The sequence below is a fragment of the Tachypleus tridentatus genome, chromosome 7 (assembly GCF_004210375.1).
Source record: "Tachypleus tridentatus isolate NWPU-2018 chromosome 7, ASM421037v1, whole genome shotgun sequence".
In the NCBI taxonomy this organism is placed as follows: Eukaryota; Metazoa; Arthropoda; class Merostomata; order Xiphosura; family Limulidae; genus Tachypleus; species Tachypleus tridentatus.
The window spans coordinates 20,892,534-20,910,486 of NC_134831.1; the positions used below are offsets into that span (position 1 = coordinate 20,892,534).

The 17,953-nt window shown below is 31.1% G+C and overlaps 1 protein-coding gene across 10 annotated transcripts in view; it reads right to left on the bottom strand.

The window, feature by feature from the left end:
* The window catches only part of dor (vacuolar protein sorting-associated protein 18 dor), a 138,802-nt gene that overhangs the window by 88,179 nt on the left and 32,670 nt on the right, over positions 1-17,953 (bottom strand). For all 10 annotated transcript variants that reach the window (XM_076510677.1, XM_076510671.1, XM_076510674.1 and 7 more), the window contains 2 exons: positions 13,846-13,930; positions 11,773-11,852 (listed from right to left, as the gene is read on the bottom strand). In XM_076510677.1, coding sequence (XP_076366792.1) covers positions 11,773-11,852; positions 13,846-13,930 — 165 coding nt within the window. The remainder of the gene's footprint in view (positions 1-11,772; positions 11,853-13,845; positions 13,931-17,953) is intronic.

A 17,953-nucleotide genomic window follows, 5' to 3' on the forward strand; every position in this document is an offset into this window, starting at 1 on the left:
GATGTATTTTTTGAAACCAATACAGTTAGATAAGAGAAGGCATAATTAAGTACACTTGAGTGCTAAAGACCTCAAGTCTAAAGTAATTGTTAAATTTCTTGGTTTTTATGTAGAATTTTCTTTTATTTTTAATTTTTTAAAAGTGAATAAAATACAAAAATTACAAACCTACTACATTTTGTAAGAAAATTAAAAAAAAGGTTATTTGAAGAAATAGCTCTCTTTTTGAGGAACACATGGCTGCTTTCATATTATGTAATTCAACAGCTTGTTTATCCTAACCTCTCACTAGGTGCCCCTTACTAATACAGTGGTAAATCTACAGATTTACAAAGCTAAAATCAGGAGTTCAATTCCCCTCGGTGGTCTCAGCAGATAGCCTGATGTGGCTTTACTATAAGAAAACATACTCACACTTACCAGGTAAGAACTTAGTTACTTCAATTAAATATGATTCAAAGAGCAATTAGACAATAAATTTAAATAAAAAAAAGATACAAATTTATTATTAGCTTGAGGCTATTGTACATAAATACCAATAAATTATGTTATAAACTGCAGTCATTCTGGAAAAAAAATGCTAATTTCATTTCATATTTTCAACTTGCAGTACAGGTGATTTTGCCAAAAATAATGTTAGGATAGAGAAAATAAAGATAAAGTACAAAGTTTTACCCAAACCTATGATATTAACATAAGAGATTTTGGAATATTAAAATGAAATATGAAATTTAAGTTGCACAAAGAAATATCTCTATGCTTAAAATGAAAATCACCTTTCATTCAGACTGACTTAGTAAAGGTTTTGTAAATTTACAGTCAAGTCTTTAATAAAAATATATTATTAAAACATCTGACTTGTAAAGTTTACTAGCAGCTTCAATTTCATGAATTAGTAAATTTCAGAGTTTCATGGTTAACATGCTCAGTCAAAATGACTGAGTCTATATACAGAATTAAAATGTGATGCTTAATAAAGAATTGTCAATTTCATTGATTTATTCTCAATAGGTAATTTTTTTAAATTTATAATTACTACAAGAAACTAATGATTACTTATGAAGATAAATTATCTAGTGTCACACAAATAAAATAACTGAAATTATGATTAAATCAACTGATTTCATTAAATTTAACTTGTATTTCCAATTATTATTTTTTGATTATTTGAATTATCCAGACATCAAACTTATTACCATTATGATATTATTACTTTTGATTAATTTAAGTATGTTAAGCATGTGATACCTTGAGTATTGCCCACAAAGTCAGGCCCAGAAATAACAGAAGGCTCATGTCTCATATATAGGTTTATACTTCCTAACTGAGGAGGAAGTTGGACCACAAAGAATGAGAGAGGACAAAGATTTCTATTAGGAATGAACATTTAATGGAAATCTTCACAGTTTACAATGTGAAAAGCAATGCACTATCACAGAAAACTAAGCAATATACCTTATGGCAAACAAGTGATTGTATGTTTGTATGTATGTTGAAAACAGTGTGGGACAAGTAACATGAGTGAAGCCTTTATTGAACTGTCTCCCCTGTAACTTAGACTAGCATATAAAAGAGAATCAATAAAAGTATGTGCCTCCAAGTTCAAATAACAAGCTTCACCTTTACTTTAGCCTCTACAAAAATCAAAGTTCATGCTTCAGATTTCACCACAATAACAATAATCAGTACTTTAGTAAACCTGAGCAACTATCAATTAAGTTATAGATAAAACCACAGAGAACCCACATAAAATTAAAATGAAACTTAACACCAAAGTTGCAATAGAACTTGAGGAGTTCATATAGAGCAAAAATACATAAAAAGACATCAACAATCTGTTACCAGAAATCAAAAATTAAAACTTTAAGAGTTATCATACTTATAAGTTATGAAAATACCATTAAAGTTTAAATGAAACTACCTCTGTTATTCTAATAAAGATCTGGATAAACTCCATTATAACTTACAAAGGTAAAAAACTTACATAAAATCTCATGATACCTGCTGAAAATATCTTGAAAATGTACTCTCTCAGACCCCAACACTGTTTTAATTATAGTAATAAACTCTCAGGTTTCTGGCTAAAGAAAACAATGACACAGCTAGTAATACCCAAGACATTAATGTCATCAGTAAATTTAAATAATTTATTGACCATTCCTTCATCTATGTCATTAATGTAAATCAAAAAGAGAAAAGGACTTATCAATGAGCCTTGGTGGAAATGTTAATGATTTTTTGTTTTACATATTGCTGTAGTTGTATATACAGCTTAAATAATTTTGATTTTGAGTAAATTATTACGATTAGTTTTATAATAAAGGACAATTTTATTTTTTTTTTTAAAGTAAAAATCCTGTCAATAATGCATAGGCTTTCTGTGAGTAATTGAAGTGCACTGCATCTTCAAATAATATTTCACAGGTCATTAAACTTCGTTTACTTCAAATTTCAGTCTAAGCATACAGATGAAACCATTTTCATTTATATATTGCTTGACAGTTAGAAAACATTTGATAGATCATAAAATAAAGAACACCACTTCCTTTCAGTTAATGTTTTTGATATTACAATAAAATGATTGCCCTAGATGCTGGTTTGCTTGGTTCTGAATTTCACCAAAGCTGTCTGCACAAGTCATCCTTAATTTATCAGTGCAAGACTAAAAGGGAAGGCAGATAGTCATCACCACCAAACACCAACTCTTGGGCTATTCTTTTACCAAGGAATAGGAAAAGTAACCATCACATTATAATACTATATTTTTATACCCCCACAGCTAAGAGGGTGAGTATATTTGGTAAGACAGGGATTTGAACCTACAACCCTCTGATAGTGGTCCAGCACCCTAACTACCAGGTTATGATGGGCTTGTTGGTTTAGTAGTTAATCCTAGCCATATGGAGCAGAAGGTTTTAATGTGTATCAACAATTGACTAGTTGAGCAATCTTGCACAACCAATTATGTAATTTGTATGTATCCTTCACCTAAGCAAAGCTAAGATGACACAAAACAGTGATCTGGTTCATGAGTAGAACAGTATTGTATTCAAGTTTTCTATTTAGGAGAGGGAACAGAAAATTTTGAGAGCCAATAATTTAAAAAAACTGATATTGATCAACATTTTTTAATAAAACGATAATTAAATCAGTTAAATGTAATAGTTTTATAAAAGTATTTTTAATGATAAAATGAATTTATCATATATAAATGCAGAAAAAATAATATGTGATCAACATGTCAAGATGTTTTTAGGGAATTAGATCATAACACATCTGCAAGCAACTGAAATGACTTGATGAAGTAAAGACTACCTTTTTTAAGTTCTATGAACTTGTCAGCAATATCCATGGCTACTCTCCACAAAGGAAATGCAACAATTCTTACTGGAATCTATTTGGGCCAGCTTTAAATCTGGATGCTGATTACCATATGTTTAAATAATCATTTCCAATTTACATAATACACAAACTGTATTACAAATACATTAGCACATACAATCAAAAATTACTATGTTTCTTTACTTATGTTAAATCCAAATTGCTTGCATAATCTTTAGCCAGTGCCCTCACATTTGTCTACAACCATGTAATCATGCTTGGACAAGTGATAATAGAAGCAAATCTAATGACAACACCAGTCTCAATCACCTCCACTTTGCTTATTGTACCAAACATTCCACTAGGAAACTGAATACCTGACTCCCCATAATTGCAAAAAGAACTTGGAATGATAACTGTTAAAGCTAATGGTACTTGTTTTCTGAACAGGAAACACTATTTCATATATTGGATCTATTGTACATTTCTTTACATGAAGCTATTGTTATTACTTCTACAAAACTTCTCGCAGTTTTTGTATTAATTATAAGCTCTATCTTTTATCCTTACAGATTTCTTACTGTATTAAACTCACAGTAACATTTTTTTTGTTATTCCATTTAAACCACCTCAAAACTTTATTCACTTATTTAAAGTTATCTGAAGTTTTATCATTGAAAAAATCATTTCTGTATCTTTCCAACATAAATAATTAAACATACAAATACTTTCACAATTCACAAATAAAGAAACATTTATAGAAACTATACAAAAAAACTTACACATTTACTTTACTATCATATAGTACAATGCTAGCAGCATCCAATCTCATTTAACTTTCTTTACAGCTGTTTCCAAAGCAATGCTTCATAAATAAATGATCAAACCACTTGATGTGTCATCATAACAAGGCTTGTACAATCTGATTAGGGAAATAGTATACTTAAAGCAAAACTAAAACACAACTTGGTGATCAGTGTAGCTAATTAAATATATGTTCTAATGTTTCTATTTATCAAAAATAACATTATTCTTTGAAATGGGTAGAAACATTCTAAAAGAAACTGACAAGTGACTTGTTTTGTTCAAAGGCAACTCTTTTGTAGCTGTGCAGAAATTAAAACATGAAGTTTTTGAAACTTTCTTCACTAAATACATGTAAATTACAACAAAATATCAATCCAAAGATATTTTTACACTAAAACTGTTAAAATATATACAAAATTAACACATAAAATTGACTAAAATGTGTGTCAAAAATTTTATTAAGTGGAAAATAATATGAAAAGCCAGAATAAATTCTTCCTTCAGGTTAAAGACACAATAGTTTAGGACAGAGTTACTTTTCTAATCCAAATTTTATATACAAAAATATACACATAGTGCAACTGTACTGCTTACATTCAAAACCAACAAAAGATTTAATCACTTATCAGTTGTCTTTTGCAACAATAATGTGTATGTTTGTTTCCCATGTTTATTAGTCTATTTATGACAATCTTGGGGTCTTAAGTACTGCATTTATATCTCTAAAGTTGCTCAGATGTTGCATAACAAAGTAATGGAAATGAATAAGAATAAAAAATTATTTATTAAACTGATGTATACTTAATCAAAATAAAACATAAAATAAAAAGGGAATCCTCAATAGCCACAGCACTAGAAATTCTTTTAGGCATGATAAGAGAAAATTAAACTATTAGATCTTTTTCTTCCTTTATTTAGCTATATTTTTTGTGCACCAGCATGGGGTATGTATATCCACAAGTCAATTTTATTACTCATCAGGATCTCAACCAGCCTGCCTCAAATTGAAATTTTGTAAGGCAGGATTAGACTAAATGAATCTCTAAGACTTTGAATGTGGTCAAACACATTAATTAAAAGAGCTGGACCTCCTGAGTCATAAATTGTAATTAGGATTCAAAGCAGTTAAGAGATTATGGAGCTATGAGCTGAACGTTTGAACTTGAAAAACAAACTTGGAGTTGTTCTATGAGATACTATGCCATTCTTAAAACCCAGTGTTTTGGGCTATTCTTCCAGTAGCCTAACTAAGGTTGTTAATGACTCCAAAGCTCCACCAGTAGTCTGGGGAGATAAAACACATCAGGAAGTCCTGAGGAACAGTGCTCTGGAAACAGCACAACAGTTAACCATAATCAAGTTTCCTAAACTTTTAAAAGCAAACCAATCCTGATTTATTTAACCTGAAGACCAGCAGAGATGGACAGGATCCCCCTTTAGCTCTATTCATGATTGTTCAGGAGTGGTGGTCCATAATAAGGTAATACTACCCAATAGGCACCAACATGGTCTTATGGAATACCCCAATTCAACAGAGCCCATTGCAACCTGTATCAGTTACAGTGAAAGTGTTTGCTAGTGCAGAATAGAGAAGAGAAAGCATACCTGTCTGGATAACACTCCCCACAGAAAGTGATCCAGTGAAACTCAGAAGAGAGCCTGGGCATAAATGAGTAGATGATTGAGGAAAATACTCACCTCTGGTTAAAGTCTAACAGTTGTGATCAAAACAGTTACTGGAGGTAATAGAAAACCCTCAGAAAAGGATACATCCAGATCATGTAAGTAATGAGACAGGAAAGTATTAGTAGTAGTCTACATACCAATCAGCACAATGTTTTCCAGAGGGCAGTTCAACTGAGAATCTAATGATATAGAGATATGATGTATCTGGTGAGATGCGACATGCAAAATATTCTTCTCCTGTGATGATAATTCATTATAGATCATATGAATCAATTTACAAAGCCACCTTGTGATGATAATGGGAGACAAGTCAAAGGAAATAGAAGGATCCCAATGAATAAACACTTGGTTCATAGCATCTCAAAATGAATTACGAGCCACAGAACACTTAAGAGACCTGACAAGACATAACAAACAATTAGGACCAGTGCAATCATAAAGATGAAAACTGAATGGCAAATGGCTGGTGAAAAGGAACATTCCCCTTCCCTCGTTGCCAGAGTCTTGGGAAGAAAAGACCTATCTGGTTAAGCAGGACAAATGTGGAATGATAGAGTCCTATGCACATGAACTGCAAACAACTCTGACCAATGACATCCGTAAGTCAACAATAATAAAAGATACAATTTTAGGGAGAGGTGAAACAAAGAACACGAAGATAAGGACTTAAAATAAGGATCAGCCAACATATGTAAAACAGCTTTAAAACTGAAAAGGTCGTTTGAACTAAATAATACAAAATAAGAACTGGAGATTCAAAAACCTCTCAATATTTAGAATACCTAAAAACAGTAGATAAGGATGCCTTAAATAAAGCCACTGTAGATGAAGCAAACCCCCTTCTCAAATACTAAAATTAGGAAATGGAATATGATAGATACTTCTGGAACAAAGAGGGTGTAACTTCCTTTGAACACACTAATGATGACAAGTATTCCATTTCTGATGATAAACAAGCATGGTTGTTCTATGGAGAGATTTAGTTAATTACAAAGAAACCTTAGAACCTGAATCCTTATGGCAGGAAAAGAACCAGATAACTTCCAAGCATGAAAATAGTTTCCAAACAGCTGGGTGGAGTATATATGATCAAGGTTATCTCAACAGAGACTTCCAATGTGTAAGAGGTGGACATTATTGCAGATACTGAAAAAGTGGGAACCACACTTGAGCTAGCCAATAAGGTTCAACCAAATGAACTCAACAAGGAGTAAAATGAACCATAATCAGAACTTGGGGCAATAGCTGAATTGGGAAAAAGGCATAAAGATATTAACCTGTCCAATCCTAAGCGAACACATTTCCTGCCAAAGCTTGAAGACAAGATGTTGGAGACCAAACCAAGCAAATCTAAAAATTCCAATCAGTGACCAAGGCATCAATCATTGGAAACCTGAACTAAGAGTAAATCCACTGAAAAACCTCATGATATAGCATGTATTTTGTCAGAATAATCCAGCTAGGTAGAAACAAGTGATTTATCACTCCTGGAACAAGAAATGTCCAAAACTGATATGATGAGAATGAGCCCAATATAGAGGACCCAAGGTATAAAAACAGAAGTCTTGAGAATGTGGTTCCTTGATAAGAAATCAGAGATACAACTGGGAATGCATCATCATAATTTTTCCAGTCAAAAGAAACAGAAATTGAATCAGTTCCTGATGTAATGCAAGAATTCAGGAACATTGATATGGAAGGTAGGAAGGTAGACTCGCCTTCTGTCCAAGTACCCTGCAACTCATGACCTTGAAAATCAGCTCTCCACAACCTGAAAGAAATGCATTTTGTGAACAAATTGATGTTGAGATAGTACTATTACTCTGATCCAACCACAATTCACAATCAACAATGTTCTTTTTGGGTAATGAAACAGAATGAACCACTGATCATGCAGTAACTACTGAGAGGGCTGTATATGTGTTCATTCCAAAGGAATAAGAGGCTTGAGGGATGCCCACATATACAAAAAAGAAATGAATCATCCATGCAGTTGGAGAAGAAAACAAAAGTAAAATCCCAACTGCTCTTTTTTTGGACTGAGAAGGGTTGGCTTAGTGTGATGTAAGTGATCATTGAAAACACACACAAATGGATGAGATACTGTATCTGTGACAAAAGAGATTTCTCCAATCTGATAAGGAAGGCCACTTTTGTGGCTTCTGAATGAAGAATCTGAGAGTTTTGTTCTGCTAACCAACAGGATGAAGCCAAAAGGAACCAGTTATTTATATAATGGTGTGTGCAAAAGCTCAAGGAATGCAGGTGACAAGAAAAAGCTCAAACAACTCAGCAGAAGACACAAGGTACTGATGTTAGGCCAAAATAAAGAGCCTGGAATTGCAGCACCTAACATTTTTATGCACAAACTTGAGAAACCTCAAGGAAGATTCTGTTATGAGAATATGGAGATAAGTGTCATTAACATCATACTTGATCATCCAGAGCCTTGGTACAAAGTGGCATCACATGATGAGAAAACATTTCACAGTGAAGAGAGGGGAATCCAAAATATAGTTAAGAAGAATCGATGATTGGATGTCAATCTCCAATCTTCTTGGGTAACATAAATAAATGAGAATAAATTCCTAGAAGAATGGGATCAACCTTCTAAGCTGCCTTTATGAGTAACAACTCTCTTATTGCCTGCAAATGGAGTTCCACTAGGGATGGATCTGTTGGAGGTGAAAAGGCCACAGGTTGAGCAAACAATGGTGGAGTTGATATAAAATGAATGATCAACCCTAAGCTGAAACCTTTAGTACCCATGGAGGCCTGGTGAAAGAGCTTCAAATGTTCAGGATATGAAGTAATTGTGCTCCACAGCCTCATGGATAGTCAACAATGATGTTGACATTAATCTGCCCAAGCCAAAGATCCTTAAGAATGAAGATGGACTCTATTCTGGTAATCAATATATCTCAAAAACCAAATGATAGGTTGTGAAATACTGCTGTCTAATATTCCTAAATTAAAGCCAGAAAGAGAAGATGCCAAAGACAATAAAAATGAATGAAAATTGTTGATATCAATTTGGGATTCTAATGTGTCTGGAACTCCAGCAAATAACACTGAATGAAGAAAAGGAGCTTCCTATAACCCCCTCAGGTCAGAAAATGATAAATAAACCTTCTTTAATAAGGTGTATATGCCCAATAAATCCAAGCAATAGGCCAGCCAGGAAACCAAAGAAAGAATGGAAAAAGAAAATCTGACTGAGGTAGATGTCAGCAAAACCCCATCTCATACTCAAAGTGCTGAAAGGAACATTAATAAGCTTTAGACAAATTTGGATTGAAGATAAATACCTCATGAATTTGTGAAAGTAAGACAAATATGGGAAAACTGTAATCTGTTTAAAGTAATCACAGGCTACAATCTACACCCCAAGAGATATAAAAAAGGATCTATCCATTGAGAATCTAAATAAGCCACCTTCTGGCAGTGATAAGTCAAAGTAAGCCGATCTGATAAATGTAGGGAAAAAGACATAGCTATCTTATTATGTAACTGAGTGGAAAATCTCTGAGCTTGAACAGTATTAAATAAAGGATGAAAAACCAAGTAGTTATTTACTATCTTTTCTGATAACAAGGAATGAGTAGAGTCAAATTCAAGATGAGAAACCCCTCAAACCTCACAAACTTGAGTAACTAACTGAAGAAAAAGAGCTGGGGGTTGCTACTAAAGATGATCCTTTGTTGAGGATGGCCTAGTTAGAGAAGGAGCTGGAAAAAGCAAGTGGAAATTTTCACCAGTTGTTTCAAAGTCAATTGCAAAAGCCACCTCAGAACCTTCCAGGGAGACATCCCTGCTCAGCATGTTGGTCTCCCAGCTAACAGTGGATCCTATCACAGACAGCCTTGACTGAGAGGGGCCCTTCCCCTGGCTGTTAACAAACACCAGATAGAAGAGGTCTGGTTGATCTCAGTAATAGAATCATTAATTTTGGAATTCATACCCATTGTTAAGTTGTTTTTTATTGCCATTAAATAATAAATAACTATAAACAAAAAGATAACTGTAAAAAAAAACCAACCATGCTCAAATGCACAAAGTAAATAGTAAAGAAAGAAACACTCCTATTGATACAAATCTAAATGCTCTGTTGAGAAGAAGCGATTCAATTATCGGGATGAGGTACTTATATACAGTACCCAGACAGAAGGATGTATTGAAGATGGTAGAGATCTTTGTAACTTAAAACTTGGCTAAGACATTCAGATGGGCAAAGAGTAGAAACCTTGGAGATTGAGAAATAGCCATACTTGCTATAGTGTCAGTGGATGGTATGTTTTGGAAATGTATTTTTATTTCAAGTTAATATTTCATTATACAATGAATTTACTTGAAATGTATTATGGCCAGTAGCTACATCACATGCAAAAATGCATATATAATCACAGTGTCCCATTTATCTGTTTATACTTTATTTATAAATGCTACTAGAATTCTATTTTACTTACCAACCATTAAGCTTCCTGCTTCAATTTCAAATGTATGATCTGGCATTCAGACTTTTATAATTACCAGAAGGGTTAAATAAATTCAGTAGAGTATCTGATATAATCAATTACCTTTAAGCAGCAAAAGTGTTAATTGATGCCGTGTAAATTAAGTGATTGATCAAAATTATGATAAAATTAATTAGGTCATTAATCACAATTAACCTTTCCAATTATTGTTTTGAATTATTCAAACAGTCAGTAAAATAAAACTATGATCTATACAAAGTTGGTTGATGTGACCAACCTTGTAACTAAAGTAACCAGCAGAATTTTCATATTATAACTTTTAACCTCTTTTAACTACCAGAGATGTTTTGTGTTCTTACGAGGGCAAAATCACATTTGTGAATTCAAAAAGTGCATCACTACTATTAGTATAAAAAATTAAGTTTAAATGTCCTCAACAGTTGACAGCAAGAAAAAAAAATACTGGGTAAGCACTTTTATTTCTTGTTTTTCATGATTATTCTTCATTTATTATTATAAAAATAACTCAAATGTTGAAACAGGGACCTTTTAGGTTAGTCAAGATTAAATTAGGTAAAATAAATGATAATAATACAATGAAAATTTTTCATGAGGCATGCACATAAATGGCACATGCTCTGAGTGATTTACAACTTATAATAGCACAGATAGTAGTTAACATGGCTTATAGGTCAATACATCTATTTAAAATTTAATTATATATAGATGTATACTGTCCTGAGCTTAAAGCCATATAACATAAACAAATGTAGTCTCATGTTCAATTTGAATACATTCTAAAAAGAAAAAAAAAGGTGAATTAATAGATTTTGATTTTTCAGTAGGATTAAGAGGTTAGTCAAACTGACTGATCCCAAGTGTAGAGGACGACGTCTCAAAAGTCTTCCTCCTTTCCACTCATCCATTCTACAAAGTTTCATCATGAATGCTCTGGCTAAACAATCTGTCAAAGGATTGGCTGATCCCATTTTAGTTAGGGTAAATTAAATAACAAATAAAAATAAGATGTTCTACTGAAAAGCATATTTAGAAGGTTTTAGGAATTACATAAAGGAAATCTGAGATTTTTAAGATGAGGAATAGTATATTTAATCTTAACATGAAAATTACATGAAATACTAAATATATCAAGGGACAAACCATTGTTTTAGTTTATTTAAAATACATCACTTAAAATAATTTTTTGTAATAAAAGACTTGTAATATTAAATGAAATAGTGCTCAATTTTGTGAAGATATGCACATTATATTGAAAGTTAGAATTATTAAATCTATATAGACTTTAAAAGAGTACAAAGGGTCATGTGGTTGGTCAAATTGACTGAGTTAAGACAGGTTTCATGATACAGCTCTAGTAATTGTAGCTTTTTAAATGTCTTAAAATTGAACAAAATATTTGCAATTAAAACTGTAGTTTTGATTTATCACACTTTTTATAAGTTTTAATCTAAAAAATGTTTACCTGCTTCCAGTACTGTTCTGGACTTTTTTGAAAAAAATGCTGTTCATCCTGACATGCAAGTTCAGTTTCAAATATCAAACCTATGAAAACAAAGAAAATTACTGCTTGCATTGAGATTTAAGTTGCCACAGTGAGATTAGTAGTATGTACAATGGCTAAATGTAGAACTCTTAACAAGATATCTAACATCTCAGCATGAAATCTAGTAGCAAGAATTAACAGTATTGACAGCCTTCATCACCAAGACATACAATTCATATATTACAGAAGATTACAAGAAGTCCACAGATGTGAGTAAATATTCCAATTACAAATTACAATAACAAAGTAGTGTAAAGACAGGAATCATACAGGGTCTAATTTCTAGAATAAACAATTAAGGAGATAAAAGGAAAACACATCACACAACTCTCCTACACAACAAATGCACAAAATATTTGATGGAGAGGATGGTGAACACAGAAAATATTAGCAGTAAGAAAATTAGAGACATATAGCCATATTTCCAATGTCATATATCTCTGATAATGTAGTGAGGATATGTAAATGATAAAATCAGAACAGCATTCAAAAGCTATAGCAAAATACAGTAGCAATTAGTACACATCAAACCATTTAAATACCAAAGGCAAAGAAAAACAATTATAGTTAATAAGGCAATCTAATGATCAACATAATTAAATCCATTCGTGTGATGTAAACTAATCACTTAAGAGAAAGTATGATTGATTAACATTCAACTGGGGAAGGGGTGTGTACTAACTGATTAATTAAATGTAATCTGTTACTGAGTTTGTCAGTTAATCAAATAGCAAATACCACTAACTGTCCAGCTCTATTTAAAGCAACCTCTGTGAATGCAAGTTCCAATACAATGGTGAAACAAAATTGATCAATAAAAGTTAAAATTCACAATCACAATAAAAAATACAATATAAAGTTGTACTGATATAACTGCAATAACTCATCCTGCTAGAAAATATGATAAACTTGAATAACACTGAAATAAAGTGATATGAACCACTAAAAGGAAAGATAAGAGAAGCCTTCTTTGTCCACCAAACCAGTATTACATTTTGTCAACTAAGCACAAAAGCCAGCAAAACCTATATACTCCTGTTTAAAACATTCAAACAGTTAGTTGACTTGATACCTAATGTGGATAATACACCTGAAGGCCTAGAATGGTATACTTGCCACTACCAGCATAAAAAATTCCCTGTGATTATTTGTTGCAAAATATCTTTACAAAATATTTCACTTCCACTCATTGTTTTTTCTCGGACACTGAATCAATGTGTATGCTAACAACAGATACAACTCATCATCAATGAAGTAAATGATCCTGAGAGTCTTCCAAAATAGTGAAGTGAATAGAAAATAAAAAGTTGGGTTTTAAAATTCTGAATACAAGTTTTATGTTGGGTGATGAGCAACCTGACATGTCTCATGGACAAGTCTGTAGCCAATGGAAAAAGCAAACACTCCTCTATGGAAAGTTAGTTACCAATTTAGTTTTAGTGCCTATATCATTCACTAGATCAAAGTATTTAGCTGTGTGATCATCACATTGCTACTCCAGACAGGTAACAGAATTTTCTCAGAATATTTATAGCTTATTTATAAAGCTCAATAAATTATAGTTGTTTTAGGACAACATTCTATTCTCTTGACTGATTTATTTTTATGTTAATGAACACATTTAAAAGCTACATAAATTCTATTTGAAACACCAAAACTTGTAAGACTCAATTAGGTTAAAAGAATAATGTCTACCCAAGTGCAAACTGTTTCAAATGTCAGTGAGTACTAAAAGTCCTTGTTTCTCATGCAAGTGCCTTTTCCAAGGTAGCAAAACATGATTGTAACTATTTATACTTGTCTACAAACTCAGAGAATACGCAGAAAACTTGCAATACGCATTTACCAATATAAGTTATTGCATTTATAAATACATATTAAACTGAAACAAACTTAATATATAACATGATGGAAATAAATATATAACAGTAAATAAGTACAAAATAAGTATATTGGTTTATCATATATCAACACCAGTAAACAATAATTTACCTTTTGTTGTTCCCAACAATATGCTACCCGTAGTACTTTCATTTGTATTCTCAAAATTCCAAGCAACTGCACTGATCACCTGACCCTATTAAACAGACCAAAAACACATCATGTTACCTAGCTACAAAATCTTATACTACTAATTTATTACAATATTTTGTAAATCTGCATATAAAATTCTGAATCTCAGATCTTGTACCTATAAATTATGTAGACAAAAGACCCTAATTTTATAACTACTTTTATGTCCTACATAACAAAAATTATCAAAAACATCAAATTTTTGTGACAGTGATTAACTTCAATGTTTTCCTTTATAAAGAAAAGCTTTTGCAACTTAAAATAATGTCAAAACTCAATTATAACAATGTCTGAAACTCGAAAGTACATAGAAAAAATTCCTGAGTTCAAACTGTATATTACATTATCCTATGTACTAAAGTTAGCATGTTTTTGTTACTTATTTTGATAAAAATAAAACATTTTTCAAATCAACATCTTTCTTGGTGAAAATATAAAGTTTGAGTCACCATATCAACTTCCATCACTTTCATGATATAAGTGTTGAACTGAGTTACTTAATAGATTAATTTAATTGACTACCTATGAACACTAATTACATTAATCAATGTTGCATAAACTAATCAGTTAATCACAATCACTGTAAGTGATTATTACTCTTTACAATTATTCTAACCATTTATTAACCAAAATATTGATTATTTCAACTATCACAAAATTAATCAATTACTCAAAATTTGTGTTTCTGATTATTACTATTTTTGGCTATTCTAATTATCCAAGTGATCTAAGTATTGCATCCAAGTATACTTACCCTCTCTTTGACATAGCAAAGATAATAAGGATATCTGTTACTTTCAGTAATTTTTAACTGATGACCAGAAGGAAGGTAACTGGCTTGGCAGCACCCATAAACAACCTTTATTTATCACAGCTGTTTTACTCTTGACTAGAGAGAAAGCAACTGTGTGACAGCATTCACCCCAAAGGTTTTTTTGTTAATTTGTTACTGAAATCAATTGTTTGTTTTTTACTTGTAGATACTATGGTTTCAGAAACAATTTATTAATCAATTAATCAAATGCAACTGATTAATGTGGGTGTCCATTAACTGATTTGCAAATAACATTAACTATCCAACTTTAATTGTGTAAAGTATTATTCAATAGACGTATCTGCACATTTTCTTTGTTCTCATGTTTTCTTTGTCTATGATTGAGAGCACTTTTAGAGCTCCAGCATAATTACCGTTATTCAGCCATTTGCCTTAAGCAAATGCATTTCCTTTACCGTAGTAAAACATAAGAAATAATATACATAGTTTTACCACAAAGAAATTTTTGATATTCATTTAGGAGGTTCTACAAACCAAGAAAAAAAAAAAGCAGATGAATTTTTTACTTGTTTTAATTTGAATTAGAGAAGAATCAGGATTTCAAGAAAACCAGCTTCTTTGTTTTTATACTATTTCTTTCTGACCTTTTGGGGTTATTCTTAGCACAATTTTTTTTTTTGAACTTAGTAAGTTCATCAATGATTTCCCCCCCCATTTTGGAACCAAAAAAAATTAAAGTTTTAAAGAAGTATTGGGTAGTTGTTATGCAGTGTTTATACTTACATTTTAGTCCTTCTTTATAAAGCTTTCTATTATTATTATTTTTATACATAAGCCACATATTTTATTGCACATTCCATTATAATGTGACTGTTTAAATGTGTTTTTTCTAACTTCTGATTCTAGTAAAAAAAAAACTACTTGCTTAATAGCTAATGCTTTTATTTGCAGCTATAATATTGTGCAGTAACTTCCATAATTGAAGACATTTTTTTCAATCTAACTGTGAATTCAATATTTATTATGTCACATAACAATACATATAATGGAACATCCATACTTAAATTTTCTTCTTGCTCATAAACATTTCTCTTAATTTGAAAAAAAAGAAGATTTTTAATACATTTGAACAAGTTAAATCCTATCAGTTACTTCTAAAACATGAATGTCTTTTTCTGAAGGTGATTTATTGAACAATTAAACATCATTAAGACAGTAAATTATCATTTTCATCTAATATTATGTGTTTAATTCTTTCAACATATTTTAATAAATTCTTAACTGTGTATTCATTTTTATTCCTACACTTAATAATAAAAAGATTTTGAAAGTTTAAAGAGTTCAAGGGAACAAGATGTGGTTACTTGTAAAGTTGATAAAGGGGGTCACAAACTATACTTACTCCATACCCGAAGTACTTACAAATTTAACAGAATAAAAAAGGGACTTATAGTTTGTGAAAATAATGTAGACACTATTTCTAGCCCAGTCTGATTTTTTTAATCCCTTGTTGTAGGCTTAAAAATATAATCTTTGTATTTTGATTACAGTTGTTTCTGTACTTTCTGATAATTCGCTATTTAAATTCCCAATTTTAATTATCTTGTCTTTTAAGGTTTTTTTTGTCCATTTATGGAGAATAAATTTTAAGCTACATGCATCCAGTTAAAAGTTACATGTTTTTCAACAACTTACTACTACATTGGCTTTTTTGTCCCCAACCATTACTTAGTCAGCCAGGTGGTTTGCCTAATTTCTTGCAAAGATATGTTAAACAAGAACAGTACAAAGGAAGCCATTCACAGCAACACTGCATATGTTATGAATTATTGCCATGTTAGTCAACTTTCAAAAAAAAAAAATTAACTTTTGAAATAGGTAATGATCATTCACAGCATTTGATATACCATGTTTCTCTAGGCTTTGGTTTAATATAACCAGCTGATTTTTCTATAGGCTTGTAAAACAAAAAATATTAATAATAATAACAAAATAATAAAATGCACCCTCACAATTTCAGTAAAGTATGAAAATCAATAGAATAAATCACCACTTACAAGAGTAGGGAAATCTACTATGGTAATTGTCCAAAATTGTAAAACTCAACAAAATAGCTACAGAAAAATACTTTGAGACAAAATATGATAGAAAAGTCAAGAAACATTAAAGAATGGCAAATGCAAGAAACAATGAATTCTTAGCATAGCAGTTTCCAATTCATTTGCTATGAGTTACACAACATATTTTCCAAATTAATGTGCATTAGTAAAGACTGGACTTTTTCAATGGAGGAAAATGAAAAACTTAGAGAAATTCTTCAGGGTGAAAAAAAATGAAGGCACTTGAATTAATTTTAAAACTATCCCATGACACAATATTGTATTCATTACTATTATACTGGTTTCAGTATAACACACACAATATACAAAGAGTGGGTCATATTTATCATTAAAGTTTTAGCTTTTACAGATTTTGTACAATTTTGTGTGTATGATACATTTTTGTGTATAACAATTCAGTATTAACAAACTAACTTAATCAAATTATTGTGCTTGAATACCTATAGCTTTACATATTTCTTGCACTAAATTTTATAGTCAATTCTGTATTTTAATACTGACTCTAATTCAACAAATTTAACACACATTTAGATTCAATATTTAATCATTTCCTTACAATTCTTTGTTGTAATTCATGAAAGAAAGAAGTGTTCAAATCTGCATTTGTACACAGCTGCAAGGAGTTTTACCTATAAACAGTGCACTTGCCAAATTTCTTTCAAATTTGTCTAGTATTCCTAATTAATATTTTATTTTTCTAATAACCTAATGCCCCTTGAGAGTCTATTATCAATTTCTAAGATTTCAAGCAATTCCTTGTATTTTTCTTGCCAGCTTTTCATTGTGTCACATGTAGTGCTTTTATAATTGTCTAATCAAACACAGTTTCAAAAACACTCAAGGAAAGTTTAAATGTGTTTGGCTAGAGCTATAATGATACTTTTCACATCACGGTAGTGTAAATATACTGGTTTGAACAGTAGTTATGGTTTTGTATGAACTTTTCTAATCAGAATGAAAGTGTTTTCATTTTAAATTATAAATATTTGAAAGTCATGACAAATTTCTAAGAGTTCAAAACTGTTCTAGAATAGTGTTCTATTTAGCTCATCCCTAAACATGAATAAAATAAAATAAACCATTATGTGGCATAAGGAAATTTTTAGTTGCCATATTCACCTGACACTTGTGA